We start from the raw sequence: 17,782 nt of genomic DNA on the forward strand, positions 1-17,782 counted from the left end.
GTTAGCCTGAACTTACACCTGACTGGCTGGCCCACTGAGTCCCATTCATGACTTGAGCAGTTATTTTGTATACGTTATAAACCGTGTTCACAGGCAGGCTGCTGTGGCTGAATCTAAGCCAGTTTTCTAGATACCCACCTCTCTGCTTAGTATCTTTTGGTGGTATTGATTCCTCTTTTTTGTTCATGTAATGTAAATCCATATTTCTATAGTGTTGTGTTGGCTGATGTGTGCTCAGTGATGTGTAATCTATCTCTGTCTGTCCCTTCCCCTCCTTTCCGCCGAACCCTCTCTGTGTCTCTGCAGTTGTTTCAGTGGAAGCAGTTGGAGAATTTGTATTTCCGTGAGAAGAAGTTTTCAGTGGAAGTGAACGACCCGCACAGGTCAGAAGACAAACCCACTTTATCTTCACTTAACCTAATAGCTGCTTTCCTTGTATTCTGAAGTGTTCCCATTTTAGCAACTGCTCTTGCTTCCTTATCCTACACCTTACACACTGTGAAGGTCATCTGCAGCCACTGGCCCATTTAGGACACCTTGTTAAAGCCTTTTAACATGTCTGTTAAATGAGTCTTTTCCTGCTGCTCAGTGGCTGTTTATTATTCTAAGGTTGTTATAAGCCCTCTGCCCTTAACACAAGCTTTAATGTGCCACTTCCAGCAGTTAAAGCCATTATTAAACCTAACAGACAGCTTCAGATTTAAAATTATTCCTCATATCTACTTAGTATATTATTACACAGAGATCTAGAAGTTTTAATTATTAGTTTTAATTAGATTTAATAATATTTTTGTTCTCCTTGTGCTGTCTAGTTATTTCTAATTTCCTTTGATTTGTTATATAGCTGTTATGTATGTAACGGGTTCTGTAGTTGGATAACAAACACTGTTGCTGAACTACGTGAAATGCTTCGTTGACACTTGAGCCCTTACTTCCTTTATGTACCCATATAAATGTGTTATCCATGTTATCGCTCTGTAATCAGGTTAACTAGCTAGCAGCTAGTTTGGCACTCCCTTAAGCATAGAATGACTGCCTCGCATTCTCCATTTTCGCCAACTTGCTAGAGCTGTGTCCACTAGGTCTGACTTTAAAATGTTTCATCCACAAACAAGCATGTTCTTTTGCTGCCAGTAAGAGCTGACTTTTAGAAGTTTCTAATGCTCTCTGAGAAACTGAGCACCCAGTGGATTAGTTTTTGATGACAGTGTTCTCACAAGAATAGGAGAGTCTGTAGTTGCACTATGCTGCGAGCTAATGTGGCTGAAGTAAGCATTTGATCATTTGCCCACAGGCCAGAGCTAAGTGAGCACCGTAATACTGAAGGACAATCAAAAATGACTTAAAGATTGATTTGAAAACAATAAATAAGAATTGGCTGTGGGTTACTGTTTTTTCTCTTTGTGCTATAGTGGAAGCTAAACTTGGCTGGATTTTTTTTTCTTTTTTACTGTCATTCCCTTGTAATATATATATTTGTAATATAAATACATGAAAAACAAGTTGATTAAAACCTTGTGCTTTATGGGATGATATGACGAGTAGTCTTTTCTGGATACATACCAGATTCATACTGTTGATACCAGCCAACAGATCTTAGACCAGCATTAGTTTGGCTTATATTTCCTGGGACTGTTTGGGGCACACTGGGCTTTAGGTACACACCCAAAATAAAATGAGGAATCTTTAAATGAACATATTATAGGCACTCGAATTTAAGCAATTAAACAGATTGTATCTGCAATACAGCAAGTATTGGATGTCCATCTTATCTTCTACAGAAGAGCAGTGACCAAGCGAACCTTTGGACAGTCTGGCCTGGTTATTCACACGTGGTATGCCAGCCATTCACTAATTAAAACCATCTGGGTGATGGCCATCAGTCAGCACCAGTTTTACCTGGACATGAAGCAAAGCAAAGTGAGTGTCTGCCTGTTTTTTCTCCTCCATGATTCACTTTGCTTTGTTCACACTGTCTGCCAGTTTTTCTATTGTGAAACACAAAGAAACACTCTACACCAGTTTACACCAGTAATTTACACTGTTTGATGTGTTTAGAGAATATGCATGGTGGTTTCTCGGAGTAGAGTCAATCATAAGATTGAAGAGACCATAATGGACTTTTTCCTTGTTTTTAGTTTTTAAATTTTGAATGCTAAATCTTCTTGTTATTTGCATGTTTTTAGTTTGTCTTGTGGTGTTGACCTATTTTCAGTAGGCTGTAAAAGGAGTAACCTCTAGATGGATTGCAACAAAGAAAAGCTTGCAGTCTTTTTCAGTTTGAACAGTGACCGAATGATGTTTAAACGGTTTGTTGTGTCACAGCCTTTTACAACAATGACTGTTCTTCATGTGATACACTGCCTGATCCGTGTCCCTTACTCGTGACTAGTGTAAATATCTTGACTCAGAGTTTATCGAGGGCTTCCAGTTTTAAAGTAAACAGATTCCATGCCATTGAGTTTTATGTTGGAAGGTTGTTAGGTCTTAAGTTTAAAAGCTGTTATAATTCATGTAACCAGACCCTCTCTAATTCACTTTTGCAAAATGAAACTGAAAGTGCACAAAGTGCTTGAAATTGCACCCCAGGAAATACTTTTATGATGTTGTGGATATAGTATTCATCATAGAATTGTAGTATTTTACGTATTTTTGTTTTATTTGTAGCTTAAGGTGGGGGGATAAGGGATAAGGGATAAGGCATATGTGCACAAAGAAAGTATTTAGTTTGGAAAGCACAGAAAAGTAAAATACACTGTGAATTAAAAGCAAAGATCCTGGAACAAGTGTTCAACTCTTCTGGAAACGCACACTGGGCTTGAGCACTGAGGCAGGTGTTATGTGTGTTATGTGCATTTCATAGTTAAGATGGTTGAGTGTGTGCGGTTGCAGTTATATGAAGTTATTCAGGCTATGTCTTGGAGGCGCATGGCATGTCAGGTTTGATGCCATGCACAGGAAGTCAATGAAGTCAATTGATGATAAATATTTAGCATGCCACTGCAGCTGTCATGATGCACTGTGCTATCAATAAAATTAAATACTATCGCCTTCCCTTTTCTCCTCCTAATCTTCTCTTTCCTCACTTACAGTCAAAGATGACCACTACCAGGAGTTCAGGAGACATCGCAGTAGACCTCACTGAGATCTCCGCCCCCCGGATCACTAAACTTTCCAGTATTGAGAGCAAAAATCACCTAATAATGGCCAGCAATGGAAGCCTAATCTCAACTGGTAAGCAGACAGATAATCAAATAATGACTTCTATTCTACATCAGATTGATAGGTGATAATGTATTAATTTTTTTTATTTTATTTTGTCCCTGTTCCAGGTTCTGCTGACTCTGAAGTCAGCGAGGAACAGAAGAAAGAGAAGATCGCTGAATTGAAAAAGAAGGAAAAGGAACTTCAAGACAAACTGTCAGCAAAACTTGAAGAACTGAAAAAGATCTGCTTAAGAGAAGCTGTGAGTGTCTGTCTTACTGGATTTGTTTCCAAAAGTGTCAAATTCTCAGCTGACTTCTGGCTGCTATTCTCATTTGCAGGAGCTTACAGGAAGATTGCCTAAGGAATATCCCCTGGCCACAGGTGAGAAGGTTCCTCACGTGCGACGGCGTGTTGGGACAGCCTTCAAACTGGATGATCTTTTCCCCTATGATGAGGTGAATGCAGATATTTGTTTGTGCTGTGGTTTTGCTGTGTGAGGCTGCTGTGACACTTGAAACACCATTAGTGCCCCACTGTTGTTGTTTAGCTACGGCTCATTTAGATCAGCTGACTTTTTAAAGTGAGGCTTTTGGAGTTCAGTTCTGTTTTTGAGGCCTACACTGTGTAACATATCATATGAGACTCTTATGGGGAGCTGTACCTAGTTTCTGTCTTTAACTAAAGATGAGTATATAAAATGACTCTAAAAGACTGATGTCTTTGTGTTTTTAGCTTTGAGTGCTTTATGTCTGTTTCTTTGTTCATATGGGTGCCTCTGCTCCAACAAGATCTGTGTGTTTTTTGGAAAGTCCCCATTAACTGTGTCAGTCTTGTGTTTTCCTACAGGATCCACATCTGAGGAATCTGGAGAGTCGGTTTGCCTTGCAGCAAAAGATTGTGGAAGCAGCCATGAAGCTAGCCAATGAGGCTGACCTGTGCAAGACTGTGAAAAGGAAAAGGAAGCACAACTATCTTGACGCTATGAGAAACCTGGAAGAGATTGAGAAACAGATCAACGACTACAGGGTCAAAAAAGGACAGAAACCCACTCAGAGAGCCTCACTGATCTTACGAGGTAGATTTCACGAACAGTGGCAGTGACACATACTTGCATATCAGAGCTTGTAGAACATTAGTCATAGTGAGACAAGACTGTGGATAATAATATCAGAGACATTTCTTAGAACACTTGTCTCTCTCTGTCCTCTGACCAGATGATCCCCAGCCTTCAGAACTCAGCTCGCTATCTGACAGCCTCACTCTGGATGATGGTTAGTGTGCTCAGTGTGCATGTGCTTCCTAAATCCCATCTCATTTATGAATGAGTTATACTTAAAACAATGACTTTTCATTCCCAGATGATGAGCTTGGCTCCCAGAGGCAGCGGTCTCGTTCAGTCCAATACTCCCCCAGACCACACCACGCAGACACTCTGGATGCTCATTACAATAAAGACAGACGAGCCTCTGCCAATGACCAGCTCGCAGACAGCAGGTATGCGACCAGCACCCACACTCATGGAGCATACTTTATTAGTGTCCTAACACTGTGACTGAAGAGGAGACTGAATGTGAGCAACTACACAACTCTGTTCAGACACAGTATACAGGCAGAGCTCAACACACAGGCAGTTGGAAGTATGCGTGTAAAATGCTAGAAAATAAAAACAAAGATACATGTAGGCAAGTTGAGAGAACCACTGGATTGATGGGTATGATGACTGATGACAGGGAAACATGGCTGAACTGTTTTTCTGTGGAGATACGCAATGCCTGTTGTTTCTCCAGGGGCCTGAAGCGTGAAGCTAGTACAGACCTGTAGAGTAGATCCAGAGCTACATTCCTGACAGTCAACCTCCTCCCTCCTTCTCCTGCCTCTCCAACAGTCTGCTTATCAGCCCAAACACACCGGCTTTAAAAATAGATGAAAAAACAACATGTCTCTGCCTGTAAAGGAGCAAACAACAATCCCAAGCTGAGAGGAAAAGGGAAACAGAAGGCGGTGCTGGAAATGTTGTTTAAACACCAGCTACTGCGTTAGTGTTTAGAGTGGTGTGGGTGATGTTTTACTCTCAGGTTCATTTAAAAGAAGGGTGGTAAAAGTCATAATGCTTGCTGCTGCATGAAAAGATTAATGGTCTATGCAGTGGAACTCATTCAGGTGTAAGGAATGACTAAAGTGCCGCAGTCGAGCAAACCTGTTTTGTTTTTTCCTTTTTTTTTTCTTCCTTTCCTAGATTTACTGTCAAGAAGATAGTGGTGTTAATCATCTGAACATATTTCCTATCTGTGTTCTAGATTACATTATGACCAAGACCAGGAAGCGCACCATTACAGTCACAATGACACCTTATCGGTCTACAGCAGCCCATGTAAAGCAGCTTCCAGGCAGCCACGTGATGCACGCAGCATGCCACCCACTCCCCTCCTCACCCGCAACGCATACAGCAGCACACAGCTGAGGTATGAGCTTTATGTAGTTCTTTCATTATTTTGAAGACCCGCTTCATAAACTGCTCTTATGCATTACATTCACTAAACTTTAATTTTAATTGCAGATCAGAGGATTCTCCACAACACTTCCGCCAGCGTAGCGGGAGTCTGGAGTCACAGTCTCAGCTCATGATCGAGACCAAACCATCCATGCCAACACTGACTGTCCCGTCAGCTCGACGCAGCAACAGCACCGAGATGCTCGATGACGGTTCCTCCTACACAAGCCAGTCTAGTGTGGAATACAGCGTCCCTGGTAACCACCACACCCACGGGCGCAGAGTGCGCGGGCGCCACAGAAAAGACATGTACGCCAACACGGGCAGCATGCCCAACCTGGCTCAGCCAGACACTCGGTGCTATGGCTACCAGCCTCGGGCTCGGCCCACCACAACAGCCTACTATGTCACAGGCTATCCCAACTACGCAGAACCGGAGCCTTACTCCAATGGAGTCTATGTTTACGACAATGAAATGGAGGGACACTATAATGTTAACCCTTCCTACCACCACACCCAAACAGCTTATCAAAGCCCCAGCGTGTATGGTCACTACGGTAATGACGAGATAGACGGTGCATCACAGAACGTGTACGCCACGATACGGCCATCCAGGCAGCGTCCAGTGCCTCGAAGCAACGAACAGATCAACAAGAACATCCAGAAGGCCCTGGTGGCTGAACACTTGAGAGGCTGGTACAAACGTAACACTGCACAAAAACAGGCTGCGTACGACTATGAGTATGACAGAGGCTCCCAGCAGAGTCTGGGCTATCCAACCACACATGCACCACAAGCCTACAGCAGCAGGAACCTTTCCTACTCGTCAGGTTAGACAATTTCACAATGTCCTCTGAATTATGTTTCTAACACTGGTTCTACATGTTGGTGGGTTGTTTTCTGACTTGTACCATTTTTCTGCCATGTCCTCAGTAGCCTCCAGTGGAAACTGGCACAGTCACATGACCGGCAGTGCTATGCTGGAATATGACATGCCCGTGCATGCACCGCAGTCTTTCTCTTACAGCACAGCCTCCTACGCCCACTCCGCCCACAGCAGGTAAGATGGGAAAAACCTGGCCCTCAGCTCTTCTACTTATCCAATAAGCCACTCCCTGATCCTTCTTATCCTCAGAGTTAAGTGCTAGTGTTTAATTACCTAGAGGGAATGGCTACAGAAAACACGAGCTGCTATTTGGTGTTTTATCCCTTACACCCATCAGCAATGTGAAATAATGTGTTGCCAATTTCATCTTTTCTTTACCTTCACCTATAAATTATGAAACTGAATCCACAAACAGGCCAGTGTTTAATTTCACAGCCGTATTCATTGATGGGATTAGAGGATCTGTGCTGCCCGCAGTCAGTTCCTCCTAAGAGCTTAAAAATGGTTCTGCTCTCCCTAACTGTCCACTGGCCCCTGCTCTCTTATAGATATGGCGACTCCTGGCACAGCCCTGATGGCCAGAGGTGCTGTGCCTTTATCCCTGCTAGTTCTTCCTCCTCTGGTTATCCTTCCACTTCCTCCCTGCCCTCTTCTTCCTTTCCCTCCTCCTCCCCCTCCTCCTACTACTCCCCTGGCTGTCGGGTCAGGCAGGTGGCCTCCAGCCCTGCGCAGCCACAATCCTCCAGAGGGCACAGGCTCAGTAAGGTGTCTTTTTCTAAAGGTAGCTCATAGTAAGTAAACAGCATCGGCCAGACCCCGTGCAGTTGCTTCTTTTAGTGTGCCCGCAGTCTGACTCGTGAGTCTGCTTGTTGATGTTTTGAAGTGAACTTTGCATTTTTGAGATGTTTGACTGATCATTCAGTGTCATGTCTGATACTGTGATTGCATGGCTTCCTTAAGAAAAAATATAAAAAAATATAAATATGCTTGTCCTACTTCCTCCTCAACTGCCACATTGTCATCCAGTGGTCACATTTCTCCGCAGTCTTCCTTTACTGTCAAGATTTTGTTTGTTTTTGTTTGTTTGTTTTTTCCCTCCACTCTTTGCCCATGCGCTTTCATTCACCACTGACCTTTGCCCCCCTCTCATGCACAGATGTCTCCCAGAGTTTGAGTGGCGAGGATGTGATAGGATGGCATGCCCCCCTGGGTATTTAGAGAGGTGTGGTGGTGCTTCCTATGCTACTGACCAGGAAAATTATCCCCTCCCCCCCAATAATCAAAGTCACAGGAGAGAAGAAAGGGTGAGAAAGTGTAAAAACTTCCCCACATGGTGATGGTGATGTGTTAATTTTTATGCATAGCAGGGACTGACAGAAAGCACCAGATCATTTGATTTCACTGACGAACTTTGGTGCCTCGTGGTGGTGGTGGGAGAGCACTTGTGTGGCAAAGGGAAAATGTGACCCCTGAGCACTGTTGCATTGGAAGGCCATGTGTTTGTGTATAGACGGCTATTGTGTCTGTGTGCATCTGCCTTATAACTGGGTGAGAATGTTTGACCCTGGCTTTGAAATCAGCATTCACATTACAAAATCTGAAACACAGGTGATGGCTCACATTGCTGTTTTATATTGACATTTTACCTTTGTAGTTTAGATGCACAGCCCAGGGTTAATCGATTCTAACCCCGTAGTCAGTCACAGTCAGCAGTTTGCAGCCTAATGTGTTTGTTTTGTGTGTTCATTACAGATCCTATATAGATGTCAGCCAAATGGACTCCCACATCAACAGCCAAATGCACACTAACATGGACCCCGAAGAACAGCTTTACTGGCATGAAGACTCAAAACCAGGAACAATAGTTTAGCCGGATACCTTACAACTGTGCAAAAACTTCACCTTGACAAAACGTCACTGTGCCTTAAACTGCACTTACCTGTTTTGTAATTTCCTTGTAAAAGGAACCCAAAGAATGAAGGAATTTAACTTCTGTGGAACTCAGCACGTTAAATGAAGTATTCTCATTTCTGGATCTCTTGAATGCAGTTGCCAAACTGATGCCCATCCCTGTATTTTAAATCACAACAAGAACCCCATTGGAGTGTCTAATCATGGGGTTGCGAGTGTTTGTAGTGATGGGACCTGTGCACTGAAACTATACCAAGCCCTGCAGTGGACTGAATGGTATAGCAAAGGGTATAGCATTACTCTTTAGAGATACTGAACCAAGGACGAAAACTGTCGCTCTAAGAGGATACCGAGCGGCAATGAACAAAGAACATGACTGATCCTGTTGTGCTACTTGCACACTCATATGAACACTGTAACCATGAAGGATTAGACACGGATTTATAAGGTCATTAATGAAGCACTGAACTCGTTAAATAGGAGTCGAGAGAAAAGGCTACTTCCGGAAACATTCTGCAGTCACCTGATCCACGTTTCTATTACAACATCTGTTACCGTTCCGGTCTCTACACTCGTTTGTCATTTACAAAGTATTCAGTTTGCTTCACTGTCAATACTTACACCATAATTGAGCCAAATGCTTATTTGTTGCACCACTTAAGTATTACCTGAGTCACCAGTTTCGAATATTACTGCCTCTGTGGGAAGACAGAAAAACCAGTTTTGTTTTGTTTTGAACATGGTTATTTCATCCATGCTGGAAATCATGGACTGGTGCTCCAAATTTCTCTCAAGAGATTAAAACTGTGTAAATGTTGGTATGTAAATACACTGGCTTAGTCTTTTTTTATTATTTTAGAGCATTTTTATGTATTTGAAAAGCATGTAATATATAGTAAACAATTATTGTTAAGCTGGTTCTTAGTAATTTGTATAATTACAATGGTTTGGATTAAAAAAAATTGAATTTCCCAGTGCTTTTGTTTGTGGGTGATATTTATTTAAAACTGAGCCTTCGAAGCGTCTTATCCCCCTTAGTGCAGGACAACACAGGATTTAAATCCAAATCCTTTGAATTAGCTAAATGAACGTCTGCTGGGCCAATTCAGTTAATGAAATTGGGTATAAAAGTGCAATAATCACCACTTCCAGAAGGAAAATAGGTAGAAAACCTAAAGTGTCATTTACATTTAATGACTGCAGAACACAACACAAATGAGTTTTCCTCATATAAATGGTTTGGAAGCTGCTTATCTGGTGTTCATTCAAGGAAGCAGATTATAGTAAGAGAGATAACTCTAAAGTACTGGGTTTTTTTCTTTTGAGCATCTTAAGAATGAATGAATACAGAGCTGCAATCACTCATAATGACAGTCAAGTGTGAATAAATGAGCCGGTTTTAGAAACTCACTGCTCTGCAGAGTTCTGTCGCTCTGCTGTACTTTCTCACTGCCTTGCTGTGTAACCAGGCGCTTTTTTGTGTGTGCGGGTTCTTAAGCTGTAAACCGACCGAACCAGTCTTTAAAGGCTGTCACACCCACTATGGGCTATAAAACCTCTCCTTGTGTCTTCTGTGTGAATGACAAGCTAGTGTTTATAGCATCAAACCCTCCCTGCAGGCATTCATGTTATGAGAAGTCTGTTTTACACATGTTATCCGAGCCCTCCTCCCTTCACATTGTACTATAACCTTTCACTACCATTCCCCTTCCTTTCCTTCCTGTGCTGCTGCACATTTTCTATCGATGTATCCTGCCTCGGGTCCCCTCTTTAAGACGGCCAGAGTTGAGCAGCTTTCCTTGCTCAGAGTGCCTCTCAGTTTTATGCTTCTTGAGCAAGCTCAAGGGAGGTCTTGGACAATTCCAGCTCCTCGGGCAGCGAAAGAGGGGGAGAGCTCTTCATCCAGCTGTCTCCCTGTCTCGGCCGCGCCACACCAGCTGTAGTTACACATCATGGGAGGCTGTTCCAGCTGACACCTCACTACATAAACAATAGATTTCTATTGACTTTCTCTTTATCTAAAACGCAACACACAAAACTCTTGTAATGCAGAGTGGATTAAGGCTGTACATGGACTCCAATACCTGTGTGACTAATGGAAACGTCAGTTACGCAAAGTATTGAAACCTGTCAAGTACTGGAAGTACTGGCATCAAATATCTGTATTACGAGTTCATTGACTGAATGGTTTCTGATTTAAACCTGCACTAAACAGTGTTGAATAGTGTATTAGATTACCATGAGAACCATAGATTGTACATAAATGATCGACACAGCTCCTGGATCCTGAAGTGCCTTAGACCTGCATTCTGCATAGAGGCTTATGGGGAAAAACAACCCTTGGGGCAAACTAGGGAAGAGAGTGGTTGGAGACTGCAGCACAACCCAAATTATCATGAATGTGTGTAATGAACTCCTCACTTCGTGTCCTTGATGGGGTCGCTTCGTAGACAGGGACCATGTCTACGACCACTTGCTGTCAGTTGGCTTCTTCAAAAAGACTTTGGTGCCTTGATGTGGTGATAAAATGATAAGATGGAGTCAGTCTGCTATCAGTTTGCAACTGAATGAGGTCAAGTGGCTGTTACAAGCAATGTGTGAAAATACTGAAATGAACTATAATAAACTGCAAATGTGTTACAATCAACAATGGGAACAGAAATTTCAAACAGCTCCAGAAGGACAGTGATCCAAGTGGAAAATGACCCGCCTGCTGGGCAGCCTTGCTTTATATAGGTAATATAACCAGTATAACGGTCATATTTTGTGTATGACAACTCATGAGTGGGTACTGTCCGTTGATTTTCTGTCAGGTCCCCCCCCCCTCGTTCAGCAAGTCTGTTTCCAAAATGACAATAGCAATGGCGGAAACACACGCACGATGCCTGACAACTGGACTTAAATAAACAATGGGTGGCGTCATGGTGGCGTGGTGTCCATCTTTTGTATACATTTTCTTTTGTGTAAATAAGTTCAAGGAAAAGAAAAACTCACCAAATCCCCTAAGCTCCATGGCTGTCCGTTTTAGGACCTTTCAGCTTCTTGTTTCCGCATTACAGCCCCGCAGCTAATATGTTTTAGTTCAGTTTCACTTTTTTCATTAATCCTTGATTTTCGTCAGTGCAGGCAGTTATATGATAAAGACTGTAATAGACCAGCTGTACACTGAGTGATTATTAAATATAGAATGTACAATGTTCCCAATGGTAGCACACACAGGAAGTGTCACACATGAAACACTAAACTGAGCAGCCACAGGGCTCAGCCAAACTGAGATTAAAATGGCTTGAAATCATGCTGTGCTTACTCCCCGAATCCTGCGACTTCCCCAGGATTCAGGGAGTAATGACTCTGACAAGCTATGAAAGGTGAACGACTGGATTAGCTGACCAGGTCACATGCTCTCACAGCTCATTCCTGTCTCTTCCTTCAAAAGGAGGCAACAGCAACAACAAAAAAAAACAAAAAGCCCATGGACAAACCGGAAGGTGGAACAGCTCACATGAGGATACAGCAGACTGCACAGGTCATGGTGGGTCATCATTAATGGGTCACATGATCGACTGTGGTGTAGGTCTAAGCAGCCGAGATCTGCTGAATGACAGGCTGTTTGAGTTATGAGGCTAGCTAACCAGCTTAGCTAGCCACAAGCCAAAGCCTCTCAGGGAAAAGGAGGGGGGTGGGGACGCAGGGGTCAAGTGGAAGGCAGCACAGCAAGTACGCGTAACCATGCAAAAGCAAGCACTGTGTACTGTACATTGCTCAGTGACCCGTGCAAGAAGCGCACAGCAGGTGAAAGCAGCTGATTTTTGCCCAGAAATGCACAGAAACAAGATTTTGGTATTGTAGAGTGTAAAAGAGGCCTCACTCCTGGAGAGACTGTGAAGAAGAAAAGACCAAACACACACACACCTGTTGGGTGTGCAGCAGCACACGTGCCGATACGATCTTCGCAGCAGCTGCATCAGCAGCTAGAACAAGGGCTTCCACTGTGCCCTCTGAGACATGACTTTACTTGACTAGACTGCCACCGGTGCTTATACTCACTCGTCCAAGTTTCACAATATGGATGCTGATGAAGCACCGCAGGACATAAATCAGTGCTGAAGTACAAAAAGGAGGGGAAACCCAGCAGCTGAGTCTAACTGAGCAATGCGAAGAGATCATCATCTACAGCAAACTTAGAAAGCAAAGGGTTAACATGGACCATCCTCTCGTTTTCCCCTCGCTGCCGCTTCAAACCGAATAACAGAGCATTAGGTTCTGGATGGATTCTTGTTATCTGCAATCAATTTTAAATGGAATCCAATAAAAGAGAAGCTGACACAGCGACTAAATCAGGTTTGGAGGTGAGTGAGTGCAGATGAATCTACTGTCAGCTCTCTGCACTATAATCTACTGCAAGCCCACTGATTAGCATTTGGGGTAAGTGGAGAGGAAAGTAAAGTTAACCAATCCATCACTGTCAAGATGAAGCACTCAAAGATTCAGAGGGAACACTGATGGTCACGGGTCACCTTTGAAGTCTTTATTTTACAATATTGACAAAGCAGTTTGACTTGAGACACAGCAGTCCTCTCTCTTTTGTCTACTTTTTATTTGGATGAGCATCGGGTGGGCTGGTGGACTGAAGCTGGTGTTACATTTTGCGTGAGCAGATTATTCAATCCAGCCTCCGAGCTTCTTGGCAGTACAGCTAAACTGAGCGTGCACTCTTCATTCTTTGTTAAAAGGCAACACTCGTGCTGCTTTCGCAATTTTAGCTGAGTACAAACAGACAGGGCTGACGGCTGTTTCTGAGAATGATTGAACACAGATTTCGTACCCAGGGTTAAGTCTGCAGCTGGTTTTACAGGAACACTTGCACACTGCATAGCAGAGATGTGAGGCTGCACTCACACGCCCTCATCACTGTTCGGAGAAAGAAAAAAAAAAAAAAAAAGTACCCTGACGAGTTCTGGGTAGAGTGACAGAAGCCCTGAGGTAAAGATAAAGCCCTTTAGATAACAATCTTTCATTTTAAATCACAAGCTGTGCATGAAACTTCAAGGGGTTTAGACTGAGAGAGACAAACGTATGAAATCTAAGCAAAATTAAAAAAAAAAAAAAGTCAAAATCTTTGGCGCACAGATGTGCATTTGGTTCTTCTCAAATCCAGTCACTCTTTAACTTTTAATTCAGAAAGTTGTTTATCTTTTGAATGGTTTCCTCCTGCTGACCCAGAGAATCCAGCAGAATGCCCATAAACGTCTTCTTCAGTCCAAATCCATCCATCTTGTTCTCCAGCTTATTCTGCATATTGCGTTTGCGACATGAAGCATGTGCAAATATTACTGAAAAACAAACCCGTAGAAAAATGTCAGCTGTAATATCACACTTTGAGGATCTGGAAAATGTGTTTCATTGATTTTGAAACATTTCATGATGTCACAAATGCAGTGATCATTATGCTCTGAAGAATTATTAGACATTCAATCACCCAATCCCCTCTGAAAGCCAAACTTACAAGTCAGGGGTAAAGTGATGGCCCACATGAATACCAAGATGCTCCCCAGCATGGAAATCAATATGCAGCTGGTAACCATGATCAAAATGATGAACGCTGAAGGTTTCTGCTTCTTAAAGTTGTTGATCGCAGCTCCGTTCTCCCCCACCCACACCGAAACCACGAACACGACCGACACCACGACTATGGCTATGAGCGTCTCCAGAGGTTTCAGGATCCTGCAAGGCAGCAGCATAGAACATATGAGGGCAAGTTTAAATAGCTTTGGCATACTGCTGAACTTGACGCCATGGTAACGACGTACAACCCTTGTGTGCAATATTCGTCTGCCCAACTCCAGGTCCTACCCCTCGGGTTATACCTCCTTATGTGCATTTTATAATATGTAAAATAACTTGTGTAAAGTGCGCTTTTCTACTGCTCAGCTTCACACGATTATGACACTCAGGTATACACAGACATACACAGCCAGTAAATAACTCATGTTCAGTCCAAGCATGCAAAAGGCCCACTTTCACTGTGTACATGCTGCATATAATGTATTTTGTCAGTATATTTATGTGATTTAAGGCTCTTTTTTTTTTTTGCCTTAATGTCGTTATGCTTGCATAATGACAATAAACAGTCCCGAATCTTGAATCTGACATGCAGCTGGAGCACAGGCGCTGTTCTTGTGTGCTAACTGGCTCCATCAAGTGGTCAGATGCTGTGTGTGCAACAGCAACTGCTGAGTGGATCAGATTGGTTTACAAAAATCAAATCTCAGATTAGTTTAATTGTACGAAACAGCAGTAGGGGCAAATCAAGAAAAATTTAGCGAATAAAAAGAATTAGAATAAAGTCAAAATTTCAAGATTAGAGTCGCAATTCTATTTCGAGAAAAAAGTCGAAATGTGGAGATTACAGTTGTTCAAGACAAAATGCCACGGTTGCTCTGCCCTCTGAGTTGGTGAAACTACTTCAGAATCAGTTTTAGCAACAATGAAGGGAATGATTTCTCTTTTGAAACAGCTTGTAATGGACAGTTCGTAGGGCATCGATAGTTTCAATATCAGAGCATGTATGTTGTATCACACGCTGGCTGATCACTAACTCATGTACACAGGCAAACGTGGCAGTTTGTCTTGAAACAACTCCATTTTTCTTAATGTGCCCCTAATACTTATAAGTGTGTGTACACTTGGGATGATTAATATTTTTCCACTGAAACTGAGAAACGCCCCTTGCTGTTTGCAACCTGATGCCACTAAACCTGTTTCATAAAAGAAAAATGGAAAAGTTGTGAAATGCAAACAAAACAAAAACAGACAAACAAAAAAACCCCAAACAACTCTGGTGGAACATTTCACACTAAAACTTAGAAATATGACTTGATAGAAAACAAGCATCCAAAACAGGTTGAGTTTGCCCGAAGTGTTGCTGTTAAAAGATTCAGAGAAGACAGTCCAAAAGTGTGGGGGTGTCACCGAGTTAGCTGTGACCTCTTCAGACCCTTGCGCAACACTGCATAATAGCACAGGAACACTTCTAAAAACTACTGATGAGAAATAAATTTTAAACTGGTGCATCCACAAATGCAAGTTAAAACTGCATATAAGCAAAACCAGAGCTGTCCTCTTTGCGCTGACCACATTCAAGATGGACTGGAAAACTGTGCTGTGGATATTCTCAGGGCTAAAGAGGAAAAGCAGAATCAGTGATGGTATCAAGGTGTGTTAGCGCACATGTGCATGCCTTCATGCATGTGTGAAGGCCCTGATAACACTTAACGATTTAAATACTTGGAGCAACATATACTGCTATGCACATGATATCCTTTTCTTTTTCTTGTTTCATGGAAACTACAGACAGTGCAAAAGATGCCAAACCACATTCTTCAACAGCAGGGCTGCTAAACTGGCTCGTCGGCGGCTCAGATGTCTCACACACTAAAAACATTTAGAGCACTAAGGAACAGAAAATAGAATTAACTTTTGTGAGGCTGAAATCTTACAAATCCAGGATAGGACAATCTGAGCATTTATTACATTTTCAAAACACAATAACACTTCTCATTGTCCAAATTTGATATAATCACATTGTCTAAGGTTTAAATAAATCAGCAGATTGAAGCATTCTATTCTCATCTCCATCAAGACATCAAGATATCTCTTGTGCCTGTGCAGACATATTTGCTTTGTGATAGATCCAGCCTTGGCACGACGACAGTGATGCCACCAGGCCAAGTCCATGACCTCAGTAAATGTGGCCTAGTGGCCTGCTAAGCAACTTAGTCAGGCTTTGTTGGATTACTGGCATCAAAAAAGCTCAAGAAAACTTCAGGAAACACGGCTTGATGAAGGTGGAAGCGGTTAAAATGTAGCATGATCAACTCATTGTCATATGCAGATGTTCGTCCTTTTATAGCAGAAAAGTTAATCTCCACAAAGTCCACAGAGGCTCTTTGGGCATTCTGTAGTACTTTTACTTGGAACTTTTCCTTTTGCAGTGACTTTTTCTTTTAATGTCTTGTTACAGTCACCTCATCTATACTTTGACGGTTTAGCTCTACTTCCTCATATTTAGCTCTATTGTTTAGTCAACATGGAGAGCTGATTTCTTGCTAATTTGTAGGAATGTTGCTCTAATCCTGAAAATCCTCTTCTTCTTGTAGGTTTGGTCTACAGGTATAATACTGAGTACACTGCACATAGTCCCTACTTAATCTGCCTACACTGACTTTTAATACTTCTTTGGTAAGCTTGCAAAAATGCCTTCAAACCGTACAAACAGTATAATATTACACTGATTTATCATATACAATAACACTATAAAACAACTGACTTTCACAAACACACAGCACAGAGACTGTTTGCTCTACACTGAATGGAAATAGCATCACAGGGTTTTCTGAAAAACCAGACGTGTCAAAGTTCTCCCTGACAAATTTTCCAGTGCTCACTAATCAGGAGACTGGGGGCCTCTGATTAAGTTGCTGTTTTATCACCAGTGCTATCTGCAATATAACAGCTGACCAGAAGGCTTATGGGGCTTTCATGACCACAGCAACAGTGTTGTGGCACAGCTCAGTGGACATCATTATTTTTAGCAGGCTGGGCTTTAGAAGGGGGGGGGGGTAGTGAGAAGCAAAGCCAGGATGTTTTAGATCAGAGATAATATATGTCACATCTACCTTGTATGTAGTTACAAGATAATAGACGACTTCAGAAAATTCCTTTGCATAGGCACGTGTCTGTGCATGGATCTTGTTTTAAGTTATTCTACTTAAGTCCATTCTCAAAATTGTTTGCAGATACCTGTTTCACTGTTTAGAGCAGCCCCCACAAACGCAGGCTGTTTCTCAACTATAGAGTTAATATATGTGCATTTTAACACTGCTTAAATTACATTCTCATTTAATGATCGGTCGTTGGTTCTGGCACCAAAGAAATAAAAGTTCATATTCAGAATATAACAATAGCAGTGCATCACAGTCATTGTACTTTATGCGAGCTGGGTAAATAAACAAAAAAGACGAAGTTCTCTGATATAACATTACTTACCCGACGAGGAGGAAAACGGAGGTGACCAAAGACAGATAATTAGTTTGATAATAAAGCAGGTTGCTGACGACTCTGTTGTTCCATTTCGTAAAATCTTTGTCTGGTTTTGCGAATCTATTTGAGCCCGGAAAGAAGTCGGTCCACGGTCGGAGCGGTGCCACCTCCACCCTAGCCATCACTTCTGCCCCCTTTACTAAATCTGACAGCGCACAGAATCTGACAGACAATCGCCCTTAACT

General features: G+C 42.4%; 2 protein-coding genes across 12 annotated transcripts in view; one reads left to right on the forward strand and one right to left on the reverse strand.

Moving 5' to 3' along the window:
* frmd4ba (FERM domain containing 4Ba) overlaps positions 1-9,472 on the forward strand; it is a 42,389-nt gene extending 32,917 nt beyond the window's left edge. For 2 of the 11 annotated variants that reach the window (XM_085273087.1, XM_085273079.1), the window contains exons 12-24: positions 307-383; positions 1,782-1,920; positions 3,093-3,234; positions 3,333-3,466; positions 3,546-3,662; positions 4,054-4,282; positions 4,422-4,478; positions 4,566-4,701; positions 5,505-5,669; positions 5,765-6,528; positions 6,632-6,758; positions 7,133-7,365; positions 7,741-9,472. In XM_085273087.1, coding sequence (XP_085129213.1) covers positions 307-383; positions 1,782-1,920; positions 3,093-3,234; positions 3,333-3,466; positions 3,546-3,662; positions 4,054-4,282; positions 4,422-4,478; positions 4,566-4,701; positions 5,505-5,669; positions 5,765-6,528; positions 6,632-6,758; positions 7,133-7,365; positions 7,741-7,802 — 2,382 coding nt within the window. In that variant the 3' untranslated portion in view covers positions 7,803-9,472. Of the gene's footprint in view, positions 1-306; positions 384-1,781; positions 1,921-3,092; positions 3,235-3,332; positions 3,467-3,545; positions 3,663-4,053; positions 4,283-4,421; positions 4,479-4,565; positions 4,702-5,504; positions 5,670-5,764; positions 6,529-6,631; positions 6,759-7,132 lie in introns of all 11 variants that reach the window. The other 9 variants (XR_014892425.1, XM_085273080.1, XM_085273086.1 and 6 more) reach the window with 9 other exon arrangements.
* Positions 9,473-13,554: 4,082 nt separating this feature from the next.
* Positions 13,555-17,776, reverse strand: arl6ip5a (ADP-ribosylation factor-like 6 interacting protein 5a). The gene is made up of 3 exons (XM_085273090.1): positions 17,544-17,776; positions 14,002-14,219; positions 13,555-13,828 (listed from the first exon to the last, which is right to left on the reverse strand). Exons 1-3 carry the CDS (start codon positions 17,717-17,719, stop codon positions 13,668-13,670), a joined length of 555 nt encoding a protein of 184 aa, XP_085129216.1. The 5' UTR covers positions 17,720-17,776; the 3' UTR covers positions 13,555-13,667.
* Between the last annotated feature and the right edge of the window lie 6 nt (positions 17,777-17,782).

Source organism: Mchenga conophoros, linkage group LG5 (genome assembly GCF_057382185.1).
Source record: "Mchenga conophoros isolate Kocher_MC1m ecotype Shallow Benthic linkage group LG5, M_conophoros_male_GT1.1, whole genome shotgun sequence".
NCBI lineage: Eukaryota > Metazoa > Chordata > Actinopteri > Cichliformes > Cichlidae > Mchenga > Mchenga conophoros.

What these genes read in the sequence shown, in the direction of transcription:
- arl6ip5a (XM_085273090.1), bottom strand. Translation starts at nt 17,719, where the DNA reads ATGGCTAGGGTGGAGGTGGCACCGCTCCGACCGTGGACCGACTTCTTT. An exon ending in TCCGTTTTCCTCCTCGTCGG is followed by an intron (nt 14,220 to 17,543) that starts GTAAGTAATGTT and finishes GCTGCCTTGCAG; the next exon opens with GATCCTGAAACCTCTGGAGA. An exon ending in CATCACTTTACCCCTGACTT is followed by an intron (nt 13,829 to 14,001) that starts GTAAGTTTGGCT and finishes TTTGTTTTTCAG; the next exon opens with TAATATTTGCACATGCTTCA.